This window comes from Bufo gargarizans, chromosome 2 (assembly GCF_014858855.1).
Source record: "Bufo gargarizans isolate SCDJY-AF-19 chromosome 2, ASM1485885v1, whole genome shotgun sequence".
Lineage (NCBI taxonomy): Eukaryota > Metazoa > Chordata > Amphibia > Anura > Bufonidae > Bufo > Bufo gargarizans.
Window position 1 is genome coordinate 294502045 of NC_058081.1, and position 23654 is coordinate 294525698.

Genomic DNA, 23654 nt, shown 5'->3' on the forward strand with positions numbered 1-23654 from the left:
TCACTTCAGTGGGGCTGCAGAAGGTGCGGACAGCACTCTGAGTGCTTTCCACATCCGTTGCTCCATTCCTTGGAGCCAGAAAATTAAAAAATAAAAAATAGAACGTGTCATTTTTTTGGGTTCGTTTTGCAGACAAGAGTAGGCATTTTTATTATGGGCAAGCAGTTTTGTTCTGCAAATTTCAGAGCAAACACGGGCGGCATCCGTGCTTTGCGGATCCACAATTTCCGCATCACAAAACACACATGCAGTCGTATGTATGAGACCTTTTTCTGTGGCTTAAGCTCGTTTCACACTAGCGGCAAGGAACTCCGGCAGGCTGTACCGGCGGGTGAACGCGTGCTTTCCGGTCTACCACTCTGGCACCATTGACTATAATGGTGGCGGGCCGGAGATCCGCCGCCCGCATGGCAAACATGCTGAGGCAGCCAGGATTAAACTACGACATGTACTGCACAAAGCATGGTTTGTATCACCAGGATATAAAGGCTTAATTACATTTTACAAGCAAAAGCAATTTGATATTTAGGGATTATAGCCATGGAGGAAATCAAATGTCCTAAGACTTTCCTCAAATCATTCCTGAAAGGTAAGTGGACATCACATCAGTCCCTTTCCTCTACTGCTATAGAATAGAGATGCCATTCACACCATAGCAAATTGTAGAGAGGGCTTTAGGTATACACAATTCTCTAGGTCTTGTGGGGGTTCAGTAAAGGGAAAGTCATTTCTTGTGGAAGCTGAAGACCATGCGTTTTCTTCTTGTTAAAGTGGTTATGAAGGATTATTCAGAAAGCATATTTTACATAATTATTATTCTCTTACAGCTTCTGAGTGAAAAACAGGAGAAGTCTCCTTTAATTGAGTCCTCAACTACAGAAAACAATCAGTCTCTGAAATCACTGAAGAAGTAAGTATTTCCAGCGGTTACTGTCCTAAGATGAAGTGTCTGATTTCCGGAAGTGTTGGCAAACTGTCAAAATGAACAGTTTTTGACGATTATCTGGCTCATTTTATACAGGCTAGGACAGCCATTTTGTTTGATGTGGAATTATCCCACTTGTATAAAAACTTGGTTCTGTTGGGACCTTTATCTTAAAAACATGTTTGAGATAATGTGTACCATTTACCCAGAAGCATTTCAGTTTGGAACAGCGCCACAGATTGAGATTCTTATGCTTTCCGGGTTAGGTGCAACTGTCATTTTAGTTTCTTTAATCTAGTGCAAGGACAGGGAGGTTAAACATTTTTGTAATATATTTTATTACAGTACGGCTTGCACACGAATGTATTTTGTTTCCGTGTCCGTTTTGTTTTTTATTGCGGATACGATGTAGACCCATTCATTTCAATGGGTCCGGAAAAAATGCACTGTGTGCTGTCCGCATCAGTATGTCTGTTCCGTAGCTCCGCAAAAAAAAAATATAACATGTCCTATTCCTGTCTGTTTCAGGCATTGTTAAAACGGATCCGCAAAAAAAAAAAAAAAACGGCATACGGATGTTTTTTCATCACATTTAGGGCTTGTTCACACGACCGTATGGCTTTTTGTGTTTTGCGGACCATTTTTCACGGATCCGTTCAGTTTTTTGTCTCCGTTTCGGTTCCGTTTTTACGTTCCATTTTTACGTATGGCATATACAGTATACAGTAATTACATAGAAAAAAATGGGTTGGGCATAACATTTTCAATAGATGGTTCCACAAGAACGGATACGGAAGACATACGGATGCATTTCCGTATGTGTTCCATTTTTTTTGTGTGGACCCATTGACTTGAATGGAGCCACGGAACGTGATTTGCGTACAATAATAGGACAAGTCTCAAATTGTAACGGAAATGCGGACATACAGAAACGGAATGCTCACAGAATACATTGAAATGAATGGTTCCGTATACGGAATGCAAAAAACGTTTGTGTGAACGAGAGCCTTACCAACTACTATTTATTTATTTTTACACACTTTTTTTCTAAGCTGTTCTCACATCGCCTGGTAAGGTGCTATGTTCTCAGGGAAAGGAGGAGTGACCTAAATGGAGTAAAACTGCACCATTTTATGGGTCGTGACTAGGCAGTTTTTTGTTTGTTTTTATGACACTCGGACAAACTTGGTGTCGTACTCCAAATTTATAAAGGTCCATGCACCAGAATAGTAAAACTGTCTAATAAGACTGTGATTCGTATCCTTAGTGCAAAGTGCGTCACTTAGTAGATCTACCCTTGTGTGTAACAAGTCATATAGGCAAGAAGACTTGAAGTATATTTTAAAAAACTTTTAACATCCCTGTCTCTACACTTTTAAAATAAACTAAAACGACAATTTTTTTTAATGTTTGTTATTCGGACATATCAATTTTTTATTTTTTTTTAATTGGTCCCCCAAAAATAAAATTTTTGGGACATTTCTCAAAACTCAGGATAGGTCATCAGTATCTGAGGACCCCCGCCGATCAGCTGTTTGAGATGGCAGCAGCATTCCTGTGAGCGCCGCAGCCATCTCCTTGCATAGCGGCTGTGCTTGGTATCACAGCTCAGCCCCATTTACTTGAATGGAGCTGAGCTGTTCCTAAGACCGGTGAACGTGTCATCACTTGCCTAGAAAAAGCTGAAAGAAGGCCACAGCGCTACTGCTTTCTCAAAAACTGATTGATGGGGGGGACCCGGGTATCGGACCAACACTAGTCTATACTGATGACCTATCCTGAGGATATTAAAGTCTTGGAAAACCTCTTTAAATGACCATAATCTGCTGGTGCATAACACTTTCATTAGGCACACAAGGGGAAATGACAATTGTTTCCTAAAGTACAATTCTGTTTTTGCTTCAAGCAAAGAGACCTTAATTATTGAGCATGAAAAGACCATTCCAAGCATTGAGTCACTTGAGCAAGAAAAGGCAGATGATGAAGATGAAGGAAAGAAAGATGAATCCAGTTGTTCCAGTGAGGAAGAAGAGGAGGAAGACTCGGAATCTGAAGCAGAAACTGGTAAGTAAATGTGAACACACTGTAAATCTCTCAGCATCTTTGCGTAATTGGTGATATTGTATGAGTATTAAAAAAGTACATGCGTTGACATACAAAAGTTTGGAGTCGCTAAGCAATTTGTGTTTAAGGAAATGGTGGTTTTTATTTATACTGGGTGTTGTCCAAGGTGCCTTTAAAAAGCCACAGTGCCCTGATATTTGTAAAACTTAGACTTGTTCACATATGTGCCTTTTGAGATGGGAATACCCCTTTCAGATCTGGCTGTTGTGCTGATACATAGATTCATAGAATCCCACGGCCATGTCCGTTTTTCATTTGGAAGGTGGGTAAGCACTGCTGGACGTGTGTGGCAGCAGGGGCAAAGGGTAGGGCATGTTGAAATCCTCCATCCCGATGCTTCTTTCCCCTGACAGGCCAAATCCATAGGATTGGACATTATTTATTCATTAAGTATCCAGGATATGTTCGATTTCTAGCAAATTGTAGCTTCTTCTGTTGGACATTTTACCCCTTTTTAGTGGGTGCAATTGTGAGGGATTACTACTGACAGGTGGAACTAAAAAAATTAGAATATTGTGCAAAGTTCATGTATTTAAGTAATGCAACTTAAAAGGTGGAACTAATATATGATAGACTCATTACATGCAGAGCGAGATATTTCAAGCCTTTATTTGTTATAATTAATAATAATGGATGATTATGGCTTACAGCTAATGAAAACCCCAGTCACAATTTTGAGGTCCCCTTTGCTCAGGGGGTATGGATTAATTAGCTGACTAGAGTGTGACACTTTGAGCCTAGAATATTGAACCTTTTCACAAAATTCTAATTTTAAGCTGCATTAATGCAATTCCTTCTAAGTTGCATTACTGAAATAAATAGACTTTTGCACGATAGTCTAATTTTTCGTGTTTCACCTGTGTATATATAACCCAGTATAGTAAGTGTTGGGTTGTAGGTGTTGACTCTTCTGCTTCTTTGACACCTGTAGATAAAACCAAACCATCTGCAAATAATCTGAACAACAGATCTCAGATGACCAATGTGACTGCCCCTGCCTCAGCTTTACCATCCGGGCAAGTCACCCCTACATCACCAGTAAAGAAGGTAACGTATCTTGTTAACAAGTCGATGTTGCTTTCTAGTATGTATTTTATGGGCTTGGTAGAAAGTAGACCTCTTTCCACTCCTTTGTCATCTCTGGGAATGATGTACCTCTACTACATAAAATAAATTGCCCTTAAGACTCTTCTACTTAATGAAGAAAACTGTTGCAACTTTTATAACTTGACACAAAGGCAAACCTGTAATTGAATTGGATTTATACGTGCCCCACACCAGATATGGGTGTCGGATGAACACTTGTTTGTCCCCGAGCTATTGCTCCCAGTGTCCCCATACACGGGCACCCTTACCTCAACCAACTGGGCATGTCTCCTTAATAGGGAGACTGAAATATGCTGCTGCTAGACACCCCTTTGTTCCAGCTTCTCTTCCTTGAGAGCAAAGTATTGGGCATGTTGAAATCAAAGTGCCCAATCCTTCTTTCATTCGAATGTTGGCGTAGAGTTGGGACACCCCCTTACACGTTAGATCGTCGGTGGGTTTGGCTGAATTTTATCGAATCAATACTCGAGACATCTTGCGTCACTGATGTAAGATACAAGGCATGCTTTGACCTGCCCTTTAGCACAGTGAAGTCTGTGGTTAGCCTTTTGTAAACTAGCAACTGAAAGATGCGGAGACTTTTTACAGAAAGTATTATCCCAGGTGAGAGAGTCCTGCACCGACTTGCACAGAGGTGTAGGTAGTCATTATCCTCGGTCAGGGCTACGTGGCAGAGGGCTTGCAGTTTTTGCATGTTGTGACTGCATGTGACGGTATGAGCTTTGGTTTGCCTGGCTGACTTGACGCTGTGTCAGACTGTGTTCATGGCTGTAGTTGAGTTGCATGTCCTTGTATTAAAATGGCTTAAACCAACGGAATCCACTATTGCATTAATGTTGGTGACTTCCACCCCTGTATCCATCGTCTCACTATTACTGCATTCTAGCTCTCATTTTCTTTGGTTACGTTTCATCCTTCACATATACAATCATTTTCATCAATGTGTTTTTTTTGTTTTGTTTTTTTCTTTGATGCTGCTTCTTTCTTTTGATGGAAGTAAGGCAGATCAGCTGTTCCATACACTGGAGTGAGTTGTACCAAATCTTTTGGCAGTCGGAGGAAATTTAGGAAAACTGGCTTACTTGCCGATAGCAACCAATCAGAGTCCACCTTTTCTTTTTCTAAAGGAGTGCTGAAAAAATTGAAAGGGTAGGATATGGTTTCTATGGGCATCTAATTCTGTTTTCCTTTTACACCCGTTTTGATCAATCTCCCTCCAGTGAGTCAGAAAATCAAATCCAATTTTTGTGATAAATGATCCCAAATCTGTCAGACTGCTGGTGCCATGGCCACTTTTCTGTAAGGTGGTGAGCAGTGGGAAGTCGCAGTAACAACTGACGTAGCCATTGCACACAGTTGTTGCTTGTATTCCCTCGGAGACTCCCATACTGCTAATTACCGCTCAATATTTGGACCTTTTGGAATAGTTTTAAAGGGAGTCTTTCACCTAATCTGAGCGTTTTAGACCGCTCAGATCAGGTTATAGACTCTTTAACCCTCATTACGATCATACCCTTCTCTTATGTGTCCCTCGCCCAGATAATGAAAATAACACTTTTTAAACTTATGCAAATTACCTTCTGAAGGTGCCCAGGGGCGGCGTTACTGTGCGATGTGCCCAGAAAAACACACCTCCAGCCGGCGGACGTCACGAGCGGCACCAGAGGACGGCGGGCTGGGAACTGGCCCGCACCTGCGCACTGCTCTGCCCATTATGGGCAGAGGAACATCCTTTCATATTGCGCATGCGCCGGCCGGCTGTCTTTAGTTGGCCGGCGCATGCGCAATATGAAAAGCTGTTCATCTGCCCATAATGGGCAGAGCAGTGCGCAGGTGCGGGCCAGTTCCCAGCCCGCCGTCCTCTGGTGCCGCTCGTGACGTCCGCCGGCTGGAGGTGTGTTTTTCTGGGCACATCGCCCAGTAACGCCGCCCCTGGGCACCTTCAGAAGGTAATTTGCATAAGTTTAAAAAGTGTTATTTTCATTATCTGGGCGAGGGACACATAAGAGAAGGGTATGATCGTAATGAGGGTTAAAGAGTCTATAACCTGATCTGAGCGGTCTAAAACGCTCCGATTAGGTGAAAGACTCCCTTTAAGTGCCAGTATAGAAAGATGAACGTCTTTAATTTACTACTGACGCTATGAAAACTTTGTGTTTTTTTTTTATTTTATTTCTTTTTTTGTGTAATTAACCTTTAGTCACCATTTTGTTTTTCTTCTGAAGTGGGACAATTTTTTTTTTCATGCTTTACAGCCTGTAGTTGCTTTTTATTTATTTTTGTTCCTTTTGATTGGATGGAACATAGTCTCAAACTTGTGACATGAATCTATTCTTATAGCTCGCTGTTCATTAAGCAGCAAAGCTCAAGTTTCGTGAGCAAATTGTTTATTTAGTAATGTATGTTCTGGTGTCTTGTAGTTGTCATTACTCTCACTAGTTAGATCTCTAGGCTTTCAGACAGCAGGCTGCCGAACCTAAACCTTGTGCTGGAGCTAAATGTTTGACTTCTGTTAGTGACTTTTGATTTAAGAGAAGTTATGGCTGGCTCCTGTTTCCACCTGTACGCTAAAACTAGAGGGCCTCAGACTTCGACTTCAGTAGCTGTGTATATAAGTCAGAAAGTTAAGATAGTTACGTTTTTTCGTTTTCTCATGCTATGCTTTCCTTCTCATTCTGTCTTGCTCATCTTGGGTTCAGTATGATTTCATTGCACCTTTCATGCCAGTGGTGGATTCCGCACAACCTAATTCATGGAGACAGTGCTTGCGCAGAACTGGCATTGTCCTTGTGCCAAGTAAAGGTGACAAATCGATGGTGAGGAAATGGTGTGCACATCTCGCTGTGGGCACAGGCTGTACTTTAATCAGATCTACATCACTGCATGGTCTTGAACTTACAAATGTTGATCCTGTAGCTGCGTGATATGCTGTGTTCAATGACTTGTCTAACTTTCAAAGGGAATCTGTTTGGTTTCAACAATGGGCATTTTCCATCGTTTTTATTACTATTAACAAGTTTTTCTGTGTGCTTTTTTGTTTTTAGTGATATTTTAACCCCATTGAGATTTACACTTGGGTTATTTAATCAAAAGCCCTCCCCTCCTCATGACCATGATGTAAAATTCTTCTGTCGTTAAGGCTCCACCTTCATAACTTGATCAAATGCCTTTGAAAATTTAATAGATGATTGCTGTGGTGTTGGGATTTTTGAGAAACGGGACATATACGTAAAAGTAAATCATGTCTTCATTGTTTATAATTGCAGTTCCCTACTCCTGCAACCAAAATCTCTCCTAAGGAAGAAGAAAGGAAGGATGAATCTCCAGCCTCCTGGCGTCTAGGACTGCGCAAGACAGGAAGTTATGGGGCATTGTCTGAGATTACTGCATCCAAAGAAGGTCAAAAAGAGAGGGACTTCACAGGAGTCATGCGTTCAGCTTCAAGTCCTAGGCTTTCCTCTACTCTAGACAATAAAGAAAAGGTAATGTTAACCAAGATGCAGAAGTACAGACATAGGGTTTTTTTTACTATCCAGAAACACGCCTATATTAAGCATGTTTCTGGTGCAGATGGGGAAAGGGACAGGCTTCAAGGAAGCTGGTTTACATTTAGACTGGTGCTGGATACACTGAAGTTATTTAGAGGCCGTTGCATCTACATAACTTCAGCGGATCCACCGCCAGCTATAGAGGTTATTAAGACCATCCTCTAAAACGCAGATCTTACTAAATGACCCCTCTAATGTCCTAGTAATCTGGACTTTTGAATGACGAATGGGTTCTACATCTGATCTTGCACATCACTGAGGCTTTGGAATTTAACATTGTGGTCAGATGCTGGATAAGAACTGTAGATGTAGGCTTAAGGCACAGGAGGTACTGCAGATTTTGCATGTGCATCAGCATGCATCCCATAGACGGTGTGTAAACTCCAGCTTACTGCAGCAAGGGGCAGAGATGATTGGTTGGAAATAGCCTTTTATCCTCTACAGAAAATGTCTTGGGGGAGAATTCATAAATCAGAATATACAGGGTTGTGCAGGTTTGGAGTCGTCACTCTGCCTGATATGTTATTCAAAAACCTACAAGAAACTGCATCTGCATCAGACATGAGGTAAAGGTCAGAATTTGCATGAAGAACTCTGGTTTTAGCCTTAGTTTTTCTTTAAGATCAGACATTAAAGGGTTTTTCAGAGATTTTAATAATTATGACCTATCCTTTTGACACCTGGGACCCCCGGCCGATCAGCTGTTTGAGAAGGCAGTGGTGCTCCTGTAAGCCCTGTGTCCTTTTCGCAACTTACCAAGCATAGCACCCTACATTGTATAGTTGTTATTGTCCCTTGTAGACAAATTCTTTTGTGCTGCCCACACACGTCCTGTCCATAAAATGGCTGCTGATGGAGGGTCATGTGACAAGTCAAATCATTCAGTCTATACACTACACCTGCACTAAATTCTCAACATTGCAAGTGCTGATGGCAGATGTGGTGTATTTGAGTGGAGACAGCTGAGTGATGCCTGGTCACATGACCCTCTATCAGCCGCCATCTTGTAGGCACGTCTTGTGTGTGGATGGCACAGAAGATTTGCCCAATATGGGGACATGACTTATTAAATATTGCAGATGGCACAGAAAACAAAGGCTATATTAGTGTCATATAGTCATCTTACATACACCTTGGTCAAAAGTGGCCAACCCCTTTAAATATACACGTCTTAACAATCGTCACTCGTGGATTTTATATCTATTGAAAGCTCCTACTTCCAATGTTAGTTTTTTGAATTTTGATGTCAAATTATAGTCACATTCCACATGTTAAGCAGGGGGTTGTATGCATGAGGCCTTACTCACATGTTTTATATCTTGCATGTTTTAACGCTGTATTCACTTGTCGGCTTCTGTCAAAGCCCTATTTTTCCTGTCACAGCAATGGATATCTCATCAGAACCTGATAGACCCTGTTAATACCCGTTGGGGTCTGTTGTGCTGCGGACACGGCCCTGCCGTGGTTTCTGTTAGTAACTGAAACTACAATGCATTTGTGAACAGAGCCTAACTCTTGTATTTTAGGACCATAAGTACAAATGGATGTTCCAGGAATCAAGGAAAAACCTTTCCCACCCTGTTATTTTGTGCTAAATGTTTGGCTCCTACACACCGTGTTAATGTGAACTTCACTGAATCAGGCCTTATTCTTGAAAGGGATTTTCTCATGAGCATCCCTATCAACAGGATAAGTGTCTGATTTGTGGGGGTCCAACCACCTGGACCCTTTCAGATCATGAGAACCGGGGGTCCTGGATCTTCTCATTTGATTGTAGCGGTCTGAACCATCAGGCTCAATAGGTGTCAGAATATCAAACCTTTTAGGGCTCTTTCACACGAGCGGATGCTGTACGGGTAAGCCACTGCCTGAAAGAGAGCCAAGCCCCGCACTGGACAGCAGAGACACGGAGCATTAACATGACTGATATTGCGCCATGCTTCTCTGATCTTTTTACTGCGAAATCACAGTGAGATAAAGTTGGCACTGTGATTTTGTAGTAAAAAGGTCACAGAGAGGCACGGAGCATTATCAGTCATGTTAATGCTCCGTGTCTCTGCTGTCCAGAACGGGGCTTGGCTCTCTTTCACGCAATGAATTCCATGCATGGCATCCGCTCGTGTGTAAGAGCTCTTACTGTTAATGTTGAGTGTATGAGAAGTCGCTGTTTTTTTGAGGTTTTGAAGAATAATGTAAGGAGATTGCACATTCTCTGTCACATGCAATAGATCATTTGAAAAAGAGATTCATTTGAACCTATATTTTCTGTTGTGTGCTGTTGGAGTTGAGTATGATGGTGAGTGTTGTATGTAATGCTCTTTGTTTTTTAGGATAAAGATCCCAGAGCGACCAGGCTAGCTTATGTTGCTCCAACAATACCAAGGCGTCTTGCTAGTACATCTGACATAGAGGAAAAAGAGAATAGGTAATGTATTTCCTTTATTTTCCATTTAATTTTCAGCAGTACTGTAATCTACAGAAATGTTATAAATGCCTAATGGGTCAGGTCCCAACCTATAGTATAGTCTTCAGAGACTCTTAAATGCAGTTGTCCACCTTTTATTAAGTGATGACTTATCCTCGGGATGGGCGATCGCTAGCTGATTGGCAGGGGTACGACTCCCTGCACCCTTGTTGATGAGTTGTTTGACGGTGGCTCCATAAGCAGATAGCTTTGTTGCTCCCAATGAAGTCAATACATTGAAATACAGTCCACTACAAATTAGTCACCGCTGTCTGCTTCCAATGCTGGAGCTATTGCTGAATGGCTGATCAGAGGGGCATCAGACTCCCGCTCATCAACTAATTAGGGCGATCCCTGTGGCTAAACTATCACTGGGAACAGCTGCTGTGAAACTACAACTCCCAGCATGTAAACATACTCGGCTATTTTAACTCCTATAGAAGTGAATGAAGCACTCTGGGAGTTGTAGTTTCTGAACAGCTGGAGTGACGGAGGTTGCTGATCCCTGGACTATCATTTTTAATAAAAGCTGGACAACCCTTTTAAGTTAAAGATTGCTGACAATGGCTGATAAAAGGAAAAGGCCATTTTTATATACACAATAGTCAAGATATCAAATGCTTTAAAGGGGTTCTCCGGGAATTAAGAAAATGAAAATACTTAAATATAACTTTATTATAAATATATTCTGAAATACCTTTCATTATTTATAATGGCTTGTTTTGTCTAGGGAGCAATCATCAGGGGGAAACATAATGGCCACTGTTGCATTAGTTCAAACAAAACTGTCCTGATCACACATCCTCATCCTCCCCTCTACTTGTCAGGAATTATGATCCTGAATACAGATGATAAGAACTTTAGCTGAATCTCTGGGAAATTTAGTTCATGGGGAGGCATGAAATACAGAGAGGACGGACAGGACAGGCTGTGGTAATGGAGACTGCATACAAGTGCTGCTGCTCATTAGCCACACCTCACCCTCCTTTCGTGTCTCCTCAACATCTTCATTCCAACAGAGATTCACCTGTATTCAGGATCATGATTCCTGACGAGCAGAGAGGAGGATGAGGCAGCACTATGGCTCATTGTGGTGAGTAACTTGTCCTCCTGTGTGATTAGGACAGGTTTTATGTGTGCTAATAGGACGGCGGCCATTTTATTTCTCCTAATGATTGCTCCCCAGACAAAACAAGCCATTCTAAGAAGTAATGAAAGGTATTTAAGAATATATTAAGTATTTAATTTTTTTTTAATTCCTGAAGAACCACTTTAAAGTAAGAAATGTTATAGTATATGCCGACCATATTCTTCTGTTAGTAAACTCTGCATTCCATGCAGCTGAAGTGTTTGAAAGGCATTCTGCTATTTAAAAAATAAAAAATTACCTAAATCTGTAATTATCCCAGATGGTGATGTGCCTCTATATAACAAACTTTTAATGGTCTCTCTCGTTACCAAATACTTGGGCATATGTATCAGGTTACCAGTAGATAACCTCAAACTGACAGGGGTTGTCCGGGCATACTGCCTGATCTGACATGGGGTGTGGAGAGATGCAACTACTAAATTACCAGCAAGCTATTATAAATTTACATATATATTGGCTTACTTTGTGGCAAAATTTTCTGCACATTGGCGCAGTTTTGGCTCTCTGTAAGCCACAGACCTTTCCAACTAAACCACCCGTTTCACACTTAGATACTCCCGCTTGTCTAGCAAGGCACAAAAGTATCTAAAATGCTATTTTGGTGCAAATTAGCATTTTCCCATTCTCACATTCTTTACAGACAGCATAGGTCACCATTTCACTTAGATGGACATTACAGGCAGGTGGGACTCTTCACTTAGATGGACGTTAGAGGCAGTCACTTTTCTGACATCATTGCACTGCTTGTGTGATCATGCGCACTCCCGTTCCTTTCTGTTGAGATCCGGGGTTACTGAGCTTACCCTGGAGCTCTGACAATGAAAGCGACAAATGGGCAGAGCTGTGGCTGGGCCATGCTGATGATGTGCTTCCACGATCCTGGCCAACAAAGAAGGAAAAGATACCCCATTCACTGTGCAAGCTCAGCCATTGAAGATTTACCACAGCCGTGGCATTAACCCCTGACAACCAAGCAAAAACGATTGGGGGAAGGAAAGGGAGAAATACAGAGACACTTTGGCTGAATACATCCAATGGATAAGGGCCTAGTTTTGTAGACTGAATGAAACCATGAAGAACTTTTAACGTCATCTTTTTTCATAAGTAGGGGTAAGGTGACTAACAATGGGTTTTAATAAAACATGAGGGTTACATAACTTCCAAAATGATTGCATACATGGAAAGATGACCAGTAGTCGGTATAAGGCTATACTCGCATCTGAGGCTTAGTTGCAGAATCCATTATCTTACAAAGGCCTTGACTGACCTTTTCAGATCCACATAAGGAAATGAGCAGTAAAAACATCTAGGGCTTGTGCTCGAGTGCAGCTAAATTCCCGCACCATTCACTAAATTAAGTTGTGTGGTTTTTTTTGTTTGTTTTTTCCCCCTCCACAGAGAGTCCTCTATTGGGCTGTCGCGTCTTGGTGGGTCCTATGCAAGAAGAAGATGGGATGACGATCTGAAGAAGAACAGTTCTGTTAATGAAATTTTAAATAGCAGCTATCAAAGAAGGTCTGCATAACTGGAGATATTTCAGTCTACATAACCGTTTTCTAGTGACCACTCTCGCTATAGTCACTCCTCCTCACTAAGTAATGAACGTATACATTTGTGTACTGTTATGTGCAGGTTTCAGTATAGCAAAATTTATCATTTATTAACCGTTAAGGTATTTTCACACATTTGTGCCACATTATATTTTTTAATTGTGGTCACAGATCTCGACAAAGGTCCACTACTGTTTGTCCTGCGAAACTACTGTAGAATCTGTGGGTCCTGTCTCCAAAAGAATTAATCTATTTAATCTCCCAGTGGGCCTGCAGTCATCTGCCCTCTGCACAAGTGGCATATGACATTGCACTACATACAGGTATTTGATTTAATCCCCCAGTGGGCCTGCAGTCATCTGCCCTCTGCACAAGTGGCATATGACATTGCACTACATACAGGTATTTGATTTAATCCCCCAGTGGGCCCGCAGTCATCTGCCCCCTGCACAAGTGGCATATGACGCTGCACTACATACAGGTATTTGATTTAATCCCCCAGTGGGCCTGCAGTCATCTGCCCTCTGCACAAGTGGTATATGACACTGCACTACATACAGGTATTTGATTTAATCCCCCAGTGGGCCCGCAGTCATCTGCCCCCCTGCACAAGTGGCATATGACACTGCACTACATACAGGTATTTGATTTAATCCCCCAGTGGGCCCGCAGTCATCTGCCCCCCTGCACAAGTGGCATATGACGCTGCACTACATACAGGTATTTGATTTAATCCCCCAGTGGGCCTGCAGTCATCTGCCCCCTGCACAAGTGGCATATGACATTGCACTACATACAGGTATTTGATTTAATCCCCCAGTGGGCCCGCAGTCATCTGCCCCCTGCACAAGTGGCATATGACGCTGCACTACATACAGGTATTTGATTTAATCCCCCAGTGGGCCTGCAGTCATCTGCCCTCTGCACAAGTGGCATATGACACTGCACTACATACAGGTATTTGATTTAATCCCCCAGTGGGCCCGCAGTCATCTGCCCCCTGCACAAGTGGCATATGACACTGCACTGCATACAGGTATTTGATTTAATCCCCCAGTGGGCCTGCAGTCATCTGCCCTCTGCACAAGTGGCATATGACGCTGCACTACATACAGGTATTTGATTTAATCCCCCAGTGGGCCCGCAGTCATCTGCCCCCTGTACAAGTGGCATATGACGCTGCACTACATACAGGTATTTGATTTAATCCCCCAGTGGGCCCGCAGTCATCTGCCCCCTGTACAAGTGGCATATGACACTGCACTACATACAGGTATTTGAACAGCACCTCAACCAGCCTTTGTTCATAAAACAAACCCACTACTACCCACTTTATTATAGATCCATCAGGTGGCTGAGATGACTTGTAGGTCCACAGGCTACCAGCCAGTATCCTTCTTTATTAGGAACCTGCCTTCTTGGAGTTGCTGCAGGGAACCCCATAATCAATCCTCTTGCAGCAAATTTTACTGGTTGGTCCAAGGCACCCCATTCCAATAACATACCTCTACCATGAGAGCTGAGCTCATATTTACCATGGATGGAAGCTATTCATCCGGTCCTAAACAGTTATTGCGTGCTCAGAGACCTCATGAGTCTGAACATGGACTTAGATTTGCTATTTCCTTGGATAGAAGGTACATTCATATAGAAAATAGCAATTAATCATGTAAATTTTTTTTTTATTCATAATTTCCATTCAGCCTCACATTGTCAGCTTGAAAAAAGAGCTTCTAAATTTCTGTATGTATGTTTCGCTGGACCTTATATGAACGTCAGCCAAACTTGCCTTTTTCTCACACAGACGCAACTAAATATTATCCTTAGTATTCACTATTTAAAAAATCATATCAAACTTGATGTGGCCATACACATTAAATGAATATCGTCCGAGCCCACTGATTTTGGCTGGACCCACCAACAATCGAACATGTATGAGGCCACTTCCCCACGACATCAGATGTTGCTAAAAACAAGGGTTGTGCATGTTGGATTTCAGCACGCCTGGTCTTTTGTTCTCTGGTAGATAAGTCACTGGCCTACTGCCCTCTTCACATGCAGGCTCTGCCACCATCTACAACTAGAGGCTTTTTCTATGACTTGCTTTTCTTTCATATTAAATATTCCAGTTTCCTCCCCATGTTGGAACCCCTGCCCTGTTGTCAGTGCCCAGCAAATGTAGATAAAGTAGATTTGGTGCCCCTAGCGTTGTCCAAATTTAGATTTTACTTGGCAGATGAATCTCCCAGCAGTCTATCCTCCTGGCAGTGTTGCCCTAACTATGTTAACTACTTATCTCCCTTCTACTGAAGAAATAGGCACATTCAGCTTGGCATGTTTATGGGCGAGTCAGACACTGAAAGCTGTCGCATGTTTGTAGCCAACTTCTTAGTGGATTGTAAGGTACATGCTACCAGAAGTTTGGAATAAATATCAGGAAATATGTGGAGAATAGCTAAATGACATAATCGCATTATACCTAGGATTATGGAAATTGAACCCATTTACTCGCTATTATCTGTTGGAACACTTTTAAAGGTTATGTACACCATTTGGAGTAAATATTTAATTTTTTTTATGATTTGCATTTAACTTATTTTTGGCTAAAAATCATATTTTCAGTTGGTCTTCATTAAAAATGTTGAGCTGTTCAGTCACAAAGGGTTAACTGTTTTTCTAACTGTCCGACTGGTACTTTCACACTCTCGCTTTGTGCCGGTCATCTAAGGCTACATGCACACAACAGTGAAAAAAAAACGTCCATTTAAAACGGACACACTTAGTTTTTCATGGCCATGTTGCATCAGTGTGTGCATCCATTTTCTGGCAATGTGTCCGTTTTTCATGTCCGTTAAAAACTGACATGAAAGATGGATGAATTTGATTGGCAGTTGTTTCTAGACCCACCCTTCTGAGAACACCCATAGGATAGTAGGCCCCCAGCTAAAATAATGTCCCCCATAGTTTATAATTATTTTTTTCCTGTCCTAGCTTTAATAATGTCCCCTGGTATAAATAATGTCCCCCATAATATAGCAATTTTTTTTTTTTTTTGCTGCCCCCAGCTTTAATAATGCCACCATGTAGGCCCCCTGGTAAAATAATGTCCCCTATAGTGTGTGTGTTTTTTATTTTTTTTACCTCCCTCCCCAGCTTTAATAATGCCCCCAGCTTAAATACTGGTAATGTCCCCCATAGTATAAAAATTTTTTTTTAATGTCCCCAGCTTTAATAATGCCCCCCCCTAAATGGCCATATAGATAAAGTGTACCCGTTTTTAACGGCTGTTAGACGGATGCACTCCTGTCAATCGGCTGTTAAAAACTATCCCATTGATTTAAATGGGGTCCGTCTGACCGTGGAAACGGCCAAAAATAGGACATGTCCTATTTTTAGACGGACACTATTCACTGGTCGTTAAAAGAACGGCCATGTGAATAGCCCCATAGACTTTCATTGGTGCTAAAAATGGCCGCGTGTATCAAATCTTTTTTTTTTTTTACATAATAAAAGCACACAGAGCTATGGGGACTGGGTATTGCGGATGTGCTAGCGGCCATCTAGCAACCCATGTCCTCAGCTCTATACACAAAATACCGGTGACAGGTTCCCTTTAATAACCCTTATTTCTAAACTACTGAATCATAAACGCTTATGTAAGCCACATTTTTTAAGTAAGATAAGGATTGAGATGTAATGAGGGTTTATAACGTGAGAGAGCAGAGATGAGGAGTAGTCTGCTCCTCAGAAGTCGGAAAAGACAGAAAATCCACAGGCAGCTAGTAGAGCATCTCAGCTCTGTACAGAAAAAAGGATTCCATATGGTTAATAAAGACAATTGAAAAAAATATTTTGCTCAAAATAAGTATAATGCAATAATTAAAATAAAAAAAATTGCCCCAAAGGTGTACATAGCCTTTGAGTCTTGATGGTATTTCTGTTTGTAATGGTTTTACTCTTGACCTTCTTTCTCAATCAGTGGCTCCTTTGGTAGAAGACAAGATGATCTCATAAGCTCTAGTGCTCCAAGTACCACATCTGGATCTACACCTACTATTACCTCTTCTGGGCTAACACGGAGTCTGTCTAACACTTTTACTACTTCAAGGAGTACTATAGGTTCTTCAGGCTTATCAAGCAGGTATTTGTCATCAAACTGTTTTGCAGGTTTCTGTTAAAGTTAATTGATCTCATTAGAGCAAAGTACAATATAAATGAATGTCGTGTTGTCCAATTCTATAAGATACCACGCTACATGAAGTGACTAATAATTCTGACTTGCTTGCTGGTACTTGTAGCATAAATGTATTGTGCAATGTTACATTTCAAATAATATAACACCTTTTAATATTGCAGTTATATTTTCTTTCCATACACTTTAACTGCTAACTGTTGACAAAATGATCCTTCTTTGTATCCAACACAACCTGTTCCTTGAAGTAGTCCATTAATATCACTTGATGCTTAAAGGGATTATCCCATGATTAATATGTAAAATGTAAATCGGACATAATTTAGTACACGAGTCTCTTCCTAACAATTAGAACCAGTTCTGTACCTCATTACTCCAATTGCTCGTCTAAATTTTCTTTAGTCTGGCAGTTCTCTCCTCACTAGAAGATCCAGCTGGTGGCAGTGGAAGGCTTGAACTGAACATGTGACCTGCTTATTCAGCTCAGTAGAAGGGCATGCACATTACTATACAGATTAAACACCAGGGGGCACTAGTATAATGAAGTTAAGGCAATATCTCACAACTTGAACCTTTTTTTTTATTTTTTTTGTAGCAAAGTAAATAACAAAAGCATTTAATTTTTTTTTCATGTCTAATTGTATTCAAATAACATTTAATGCTCAATGCCTTATCCCTTCCCGACCACCTGCCGTAAATGAATGGCAGGTGTCGGGTCTATAAAGATGGCACCCACTCGAGCTGAGTGAGAGCCATTGCTGCTGGGTGCCTCCTTTTTTACACTGATCGCCCGAACCCCCCCCCACAGCCAGGTAGTGTTATCGGGGAGATATACCTTCTATTCCGTATAGATGCATCTCTATAGAGGCGCTTTTACCAACAAATACAGACTAGTCGGCTAGTTTTGGGTCCTGGGTTCTACGCTCGTGTTCCCGTTTCACACTTATTACAACCACGTCTCCTACCTCAATAATCTGCTTTGACTATTCCCTGCATTACTCGTCCCACAGTCTGTGGGACTGATGGAGGTAGCTCAGCACCACAGTGCCTCATAACAGATGTGCCGAGTCAGACTCCTACAGATGTGATATTAATGTCCAAAGGAAAGGCCATCAATGGATAATCCCTTTAAGTACTAGTTTTTGTAATATGTTTTTGGTGGAAATCCTTTATAAAAATCCCCTTTGCTCAGGATGCTTGTAGCCCTTTAGCAATTTTACTGTACCTCTGTGTAACACTCTATTTCGTTTAATTGCATTCAAATGTTATTGTGCTTTATAGTATGTGCTTTCATTGTGTGTGTGTTCTCTCTCTTCTTTGTGTTGCTACTTGCCATGTTTTAGTACCTCAAACCGTTTATGGGCAGACGATAGCTCTGAAAAAGACAAGGATACTGTCCCTACGGCAGTCACCAATCCAGTTGCACCAACTGTTGTAAATCCCACTACTACTTACACATCTATGACTACAACTTCCACTGGCACTGTTCCTTTCACAGCGGAGGTCAGGGAAAGACGCAGGTGTGTACATTTCGCATGAGTCTCTTCTCTTGCCTTGCTGTTTCGTTTGTGCATTGCAATAAATGTTGTATAGTGATTGTCTAGTAGTCAATTATATTGTCCCTGTGATGTCTGCTGAAAGCTTGTTGTAGTGGTGTTGAATATTGAGTATCGTAAGCCTTTCCTCATAAAATCTGAGCTTAAATTTATCACCTCAGTTCAACAAACTTCACCACCTGCCAAGCTTCAAAAGGGTATTCACCCACACAGTTGAGACTTAAACCAATACTGGCTGCTGAGGGCATGCATGAAATGTTTCAAAGAGACCACAAGACCTCTTTTCACTTTGATATTTTTAGAATCGCGCTTTAATCTACAAGGGTCATCCCATCTGGACTTTTATAGCATGTCCCGTAGATATTTGGAACAGAATCCCGCCTGCGCCACGAATGGATACTTGACTACACATGCTATACACACTTTTCGGAAGTTCCATAGTATTGAATATAGAGAGACGTGCATGTGTGTCTCTCAATTTCCAGTGGCGTGAGATGTCCGATGGTTGGAGCCTGCAACTATAGGATACTTATGGCGTATCCACCGGGTGTCCAGATGGGAAAAACACCTCTGAGATGTTTATGGCATATCAGTGGGGTCAGCAACCTTTGGAGCTCCAGGGCTGTGAAACCACAGCTCCCAACATGCACACTTGCTTGGCTTTTGTAACTTCCATTTAGTTGAACGGCTGATCCTGGGAGTTGTAGTTTCAGAACAGCTGGAGTGCTGAGGTTGCCGATACCTGCTAGAAATGTTCAATAGATGTGGGTTCCACATTTGGGAAGCGCCCCTTTCTCAAGATCAAGACCCTGCTGTGAACGGAGAGCACAACAAAGTGCAGCATTCATCCATTCCCTGCTGTTGGACTCCAAAAGTAGCAGAGCCAGTACTCGACTACTTTCGTATGTACCATAGAGGTGAACGGAGGGGTGGCTGTGCTGGCGCAACTTTCTCTCCCATCACTATTTGATAGGAGCGAGTCCTATTGGTGGGATCCCCACCTATGTCATTTGTTGCATATCCTATTGATATGCCATTAATGTCCCAGGTGGGAATACCCCTTTAATGGTAGCTTTGGGGAACGTTTTTGTATTAAATTATACCACCTTATATATTATATTGTCAGGTCATATCTCACTCCAGTTCGGGATGAAGAGTCAGAGTCCCAAAGAAAAGCTAGATCAAGACAAGCCAGACAGTCCAGAAGATCCACACAAGTATGTCTGAATCCTTCTGTAATCGGGACCTATGTATTATCCTTGTGTACATGCTATTCATTATCAGTACCCTGTAATCAATCAGTTAATGTACATGTCTGTTGCTTCTATACAAATTCAATGTTTACACAATTAAAGCTATATAGCTGTACTGTAAATATAGAAACACAATGCAGTGTGTGAATCGGTCTTTTCAAGGTTTAGCGTTTTCAAGCTCTCAAAATGTGATGGAATATTTCCATTCCAAGGCTGTGGATACACAAGGACATTTATTGTGTGACATGTAGCTCATGTAGGCGTTTTGGTCGCAAGACTACAATGCAAGTTGCATGTGACTTTTCTGTGCTTTGGTTGTGTTTTTTTTACAGCCAAACCACAGCTCTAAAATAGTCACACCACAACTTGCAGACTAGTTGCAAAAATGTTTGACTTGCTGTTGTGCGACAGAACACCCCAGTCTAAATCGGCTTGTTGATCTTTGTATATATCACTAATTAAGCTAATCAGATTAAAATTACTTTTAAAACCACATGAAACTTTGTACATCAATTAACTTTATATCTTGTGTCTCTCAGGGTGTGACGTTAACAGACCTCCAGGAAGCCGAGAAAACAATTGGCAGAAGTCGCCCTCTTCAAACAAAAGATCAGGAAAGCGAAGAAAAAGAAAAACAAGACAAAGAAAAACAAGAGGAAAAGAAGGAAGCAGAGATTAAAAATGATGATTACCGCTATAGATTTTCTCGCAGCATGGAGGAGGTAGTGGTTTTATATAATTCGGTATGTTAGCATGCAGATGAGGCTGGAGGACGCCACTTCTTACTTGTGAGCTAGCTTTTCATTTATATGTAATGTTCAATGCTTACCACCACATGTAAGGGGGTTCCTGAGGGTGGGAGCTTCCCCTCTCTACCCATCAGCTGCCCTTGGGGCCTGCCAGCTACAGAGGCTTATGAGGCCCAGCCCACAGGCTGGGTCCTGTAGGCAACAGTCAGTGTAGTTCTGACAGTCACAATGCATTACAATAAACCATGTAATGTGATGCGTTGTAGAAGGGAAACCGAAGTCCCCTAGTACGATAAAAAGTTAGTGTTTTATGAAAAAAAAGTCTAGTGATAAAAGCACCCTTTAAGTGTATCTCAGAAAAAGGCATGATTAAAAAAATTAAATAAAAAAAATGCTTTGTGTCAAAGCGATAGAATGTAAAAAAAATCCAGCAGAATAAAGTGAAGATGTCATTTTTCCCGTACGGTGTACACCACAATAACAAAAGCAACAAAGCAATGGCAAATTTGCTGCCCCTAAAAGTGAAATAAACAGCGGTCAAAAAGTTGTATCTACCCCAAAATACAACCGATGATAATGGCAGCTCAAGCCACAAAAACAAAGTCCTCACACAGCTCCATTGATTAAACATATAAAAAACATACATAAAGAGCAGTTTATGTCCACATTTATGGCATTTCAGTACCCGGTAGAACTTGCCTAACAATTTAAGGGGTGTGATGTGTCTCAAATGGAACCAGCTGGGCACAACAAATTAAGCACTAAAATGCAATATCTATGGAAACTTGAAACTTTCATTTTGCACAGTCCCATGCCCATTAATTTCTGCAAAGCACCTGAGGTGTCAAAATGCTCTACACCTTGTTAACTAAGTTGAGGGGTGTGGTTTCCAAAATGGGGTACCTCAGGATCTCTTCAAATGCAACATTCTGCCCAAAACCATTTCAGAAAATCTGTCCTCCAAAAGCCATATGGTGCTTCTTCCCTTCTACGCCCTGCTGTGTGCCCATACAGCAGGTTAAGACCACATATAGGATGTTTTACATATTTAAGAGAAAATGATTAACAAGTTGTGGGGCACTTTCTCCTCTTACCCCTTGTAAAAATGAAAAATGTCAAGTGAAAACATTTTATAGGAAGAAATGAAGTTTTACATTTTCACTGCCAAGTATTTCTTGTGGGGTCACAGTGCTCAGTACACCCCACAATACATTTCTTGAGGGGTGTAGTGTCCAAAATGGGGTCACCTTTTGGGGGTTTCCACTGTAGGCGTACCTCAGTCTCTTTAAATTTCACATGGCACCCAAAAAATATTCAAGCAAAATCTGCCCTCCAAAATCCTCATGGCACTCCTTTCATTTTGAGCCCTGTGGTATATCCATACAGCAGTTGAAACTGCAGAATCAGGGTTATAAATGTTTAACCCTTGCTTTGTTACAGGAAAATATGGCTTAAAATAAAAAATAGGAAAAAAAGCTTTTTAAATTCTAGTCCTTCTAATGAACTAAAAAAAACAAAAACAAATTACATTTACAAAATGATGCCAACATAAAGTAGACCTATGGAGGATGTTAATTACTACCATATTTTAGGATGCATCACCGTCTTAAAAGCAGAGAAATTCAGATTTTGAAATTCGCAAATTTTTCCAAATTTTCTGTAACTTTTGGATTTTCTATTTATAAATAAAGCTGATATATATCGACCCAACTTTACCACGAACATGAAGTATGAGGTGTCTCAATCGCTTGGATAAGTAAAAGCTTTCCGAAGTTATTACCACATAGTGATGCGTCAGATTAGCAAAATTAGGCAGAGTCAATAAGTTGAAAAATGGCTGTGTCCTGGAGGGGTTAAATGGGATTTAGCCTAACAAAAATTGGTGGCAGCAGACCAAGAATGGCTTAAAAATAATAAAGATCAGATACCTGCCTTCTCCAGTCCCCACCACTGCTGTTCCCGCACTGCACAAGCCCCTTCTGGTCTCTTTCCTGAACCTATCTTGACGTGTAGAAAGGCCCTTTCAACCAATCAATGGCTGTAATGGTGCCCCCCACTAAGCTAGCCATTGACTGGGCGTTTCCTGTGTGTCAGAGAGAACTGGAAGTAGAGAGGCAGGTATTATATATTTTTGTTCCCCCTGGAAAACCCTTTTATGTGTTTTTCTGTTAAACATATGTTGCTGCCCTGTTAGGCATACTGTTATATTGATAAGTGTTTTGAATGTACACTCACCTAAAGAATTATTAGGAACACCTGTTCTATTTCTCATTAATGTGATTATCTAGTCAACCAATCACATGGCAGTTGCTTCAATGCATGTAGGGTTGTGGTCCTGGTCAAGACAATCTCCTGAACTCCATACTGAATGTCAGAATGGGAAAGAAAGGTGGGCTACAACAGCAGAAGACCCCACCGGGTACCACTCATCTCCACTAGAAATAGGAAAAAGAGGCTACAATTTGCACGAGCTCAACAAAATTGGACTGTTGAGTGGAAAAATGTTGCCTGGTCTGAGTCTCGATTTCTGTTGAGACATTCAAATGGCAGAGTCCGAATTTGGCGTACACAGAATGAGAACATGTATCCATCATGCCTTGTTACCACTGTGCAGGCTGGTGGTGGTGGTGTAATGGTGTGGGGGATGTTTTCTGGGCACACTTTAGGCCCCTTAGTGCCAATTGGCCATCGTTTAAATGCCACGGGCTACCTGAGCATTGTTTCTGACCATGTCCATCCCTTCATGACCACCATGTACCCATCCTCTGATGGCTACTTCCAGCAGGATAATGCACCATGTCCCAAAGCTCAAATCATTTCAAATTGGTTTCTTGAACAGGACAATGAGTTCACTGTACTAAAATGGCCCCCACAGTCACCAGATCTCAACCCAATAGCGCATCTTTGGGATGTGGTGGAACGGGAGCTTCGTGCCCTGGATGTGCATCCTTCAAATCTCCATCAACTGCAAGATGCTATCCTATCAATATGGGCCAACATTTCTAAAGAATGCTATCAGCACCTTGTTGAATCAAT

General features: G+C 41.5%; 1 protein-coding gene across 5 annotated transcripts in view; it reads left to right on the top strand.

Annotated features, from left to right (window-relative positions):
* Positions 1-23654, top strand: part of PPP1R12A (protein phosphatase 1 regulatory subunit 12A) — a 117288-nt gene that overhangs the window by 53813 nt on the left and 39821 nt on the right. For 2 of the 5 annotated variants that reach the window (XM_044280395.1, XM_044280396.1), the window contains exons 7-17: positions 828-910; positions 2832-2989; positions 3981-4096; positions 6856-6972; positions 7423-7638; positions 10035-10129; positions 12717-12833; positions 16848-17009; positions 18404-18580; positions 19743-19833; positions 20409-20591. In XM_044280395.1, coding sequence (XP_044136330.1) covers positions 828-910; positions 2832-2989; positions 3981-4096; positions 6856-6972; positions 7423-7638; positions 10035-10129; positions 12717-12833; positions 16848-17009; positions 18404-18580; positions 19743-19833; positions 20409-20591 — 1515 coding nt within the window. The remainder of the gene's footprint in view (positions 1-827; positions 911-2831; positions 2990-3980; positions 4097-6855; positions 6973-7422; positions 7639-10034; positions 10130-12716; positions 12834-16847; positions 17010-18403; positions 18581-19742; positions 19834-20408; positions 20592-23654) is intronic. The other 3 variants (XM_044280397.1, XM_044280400.1, XM_044280398.1) reach the window with 2 other exon arrangements.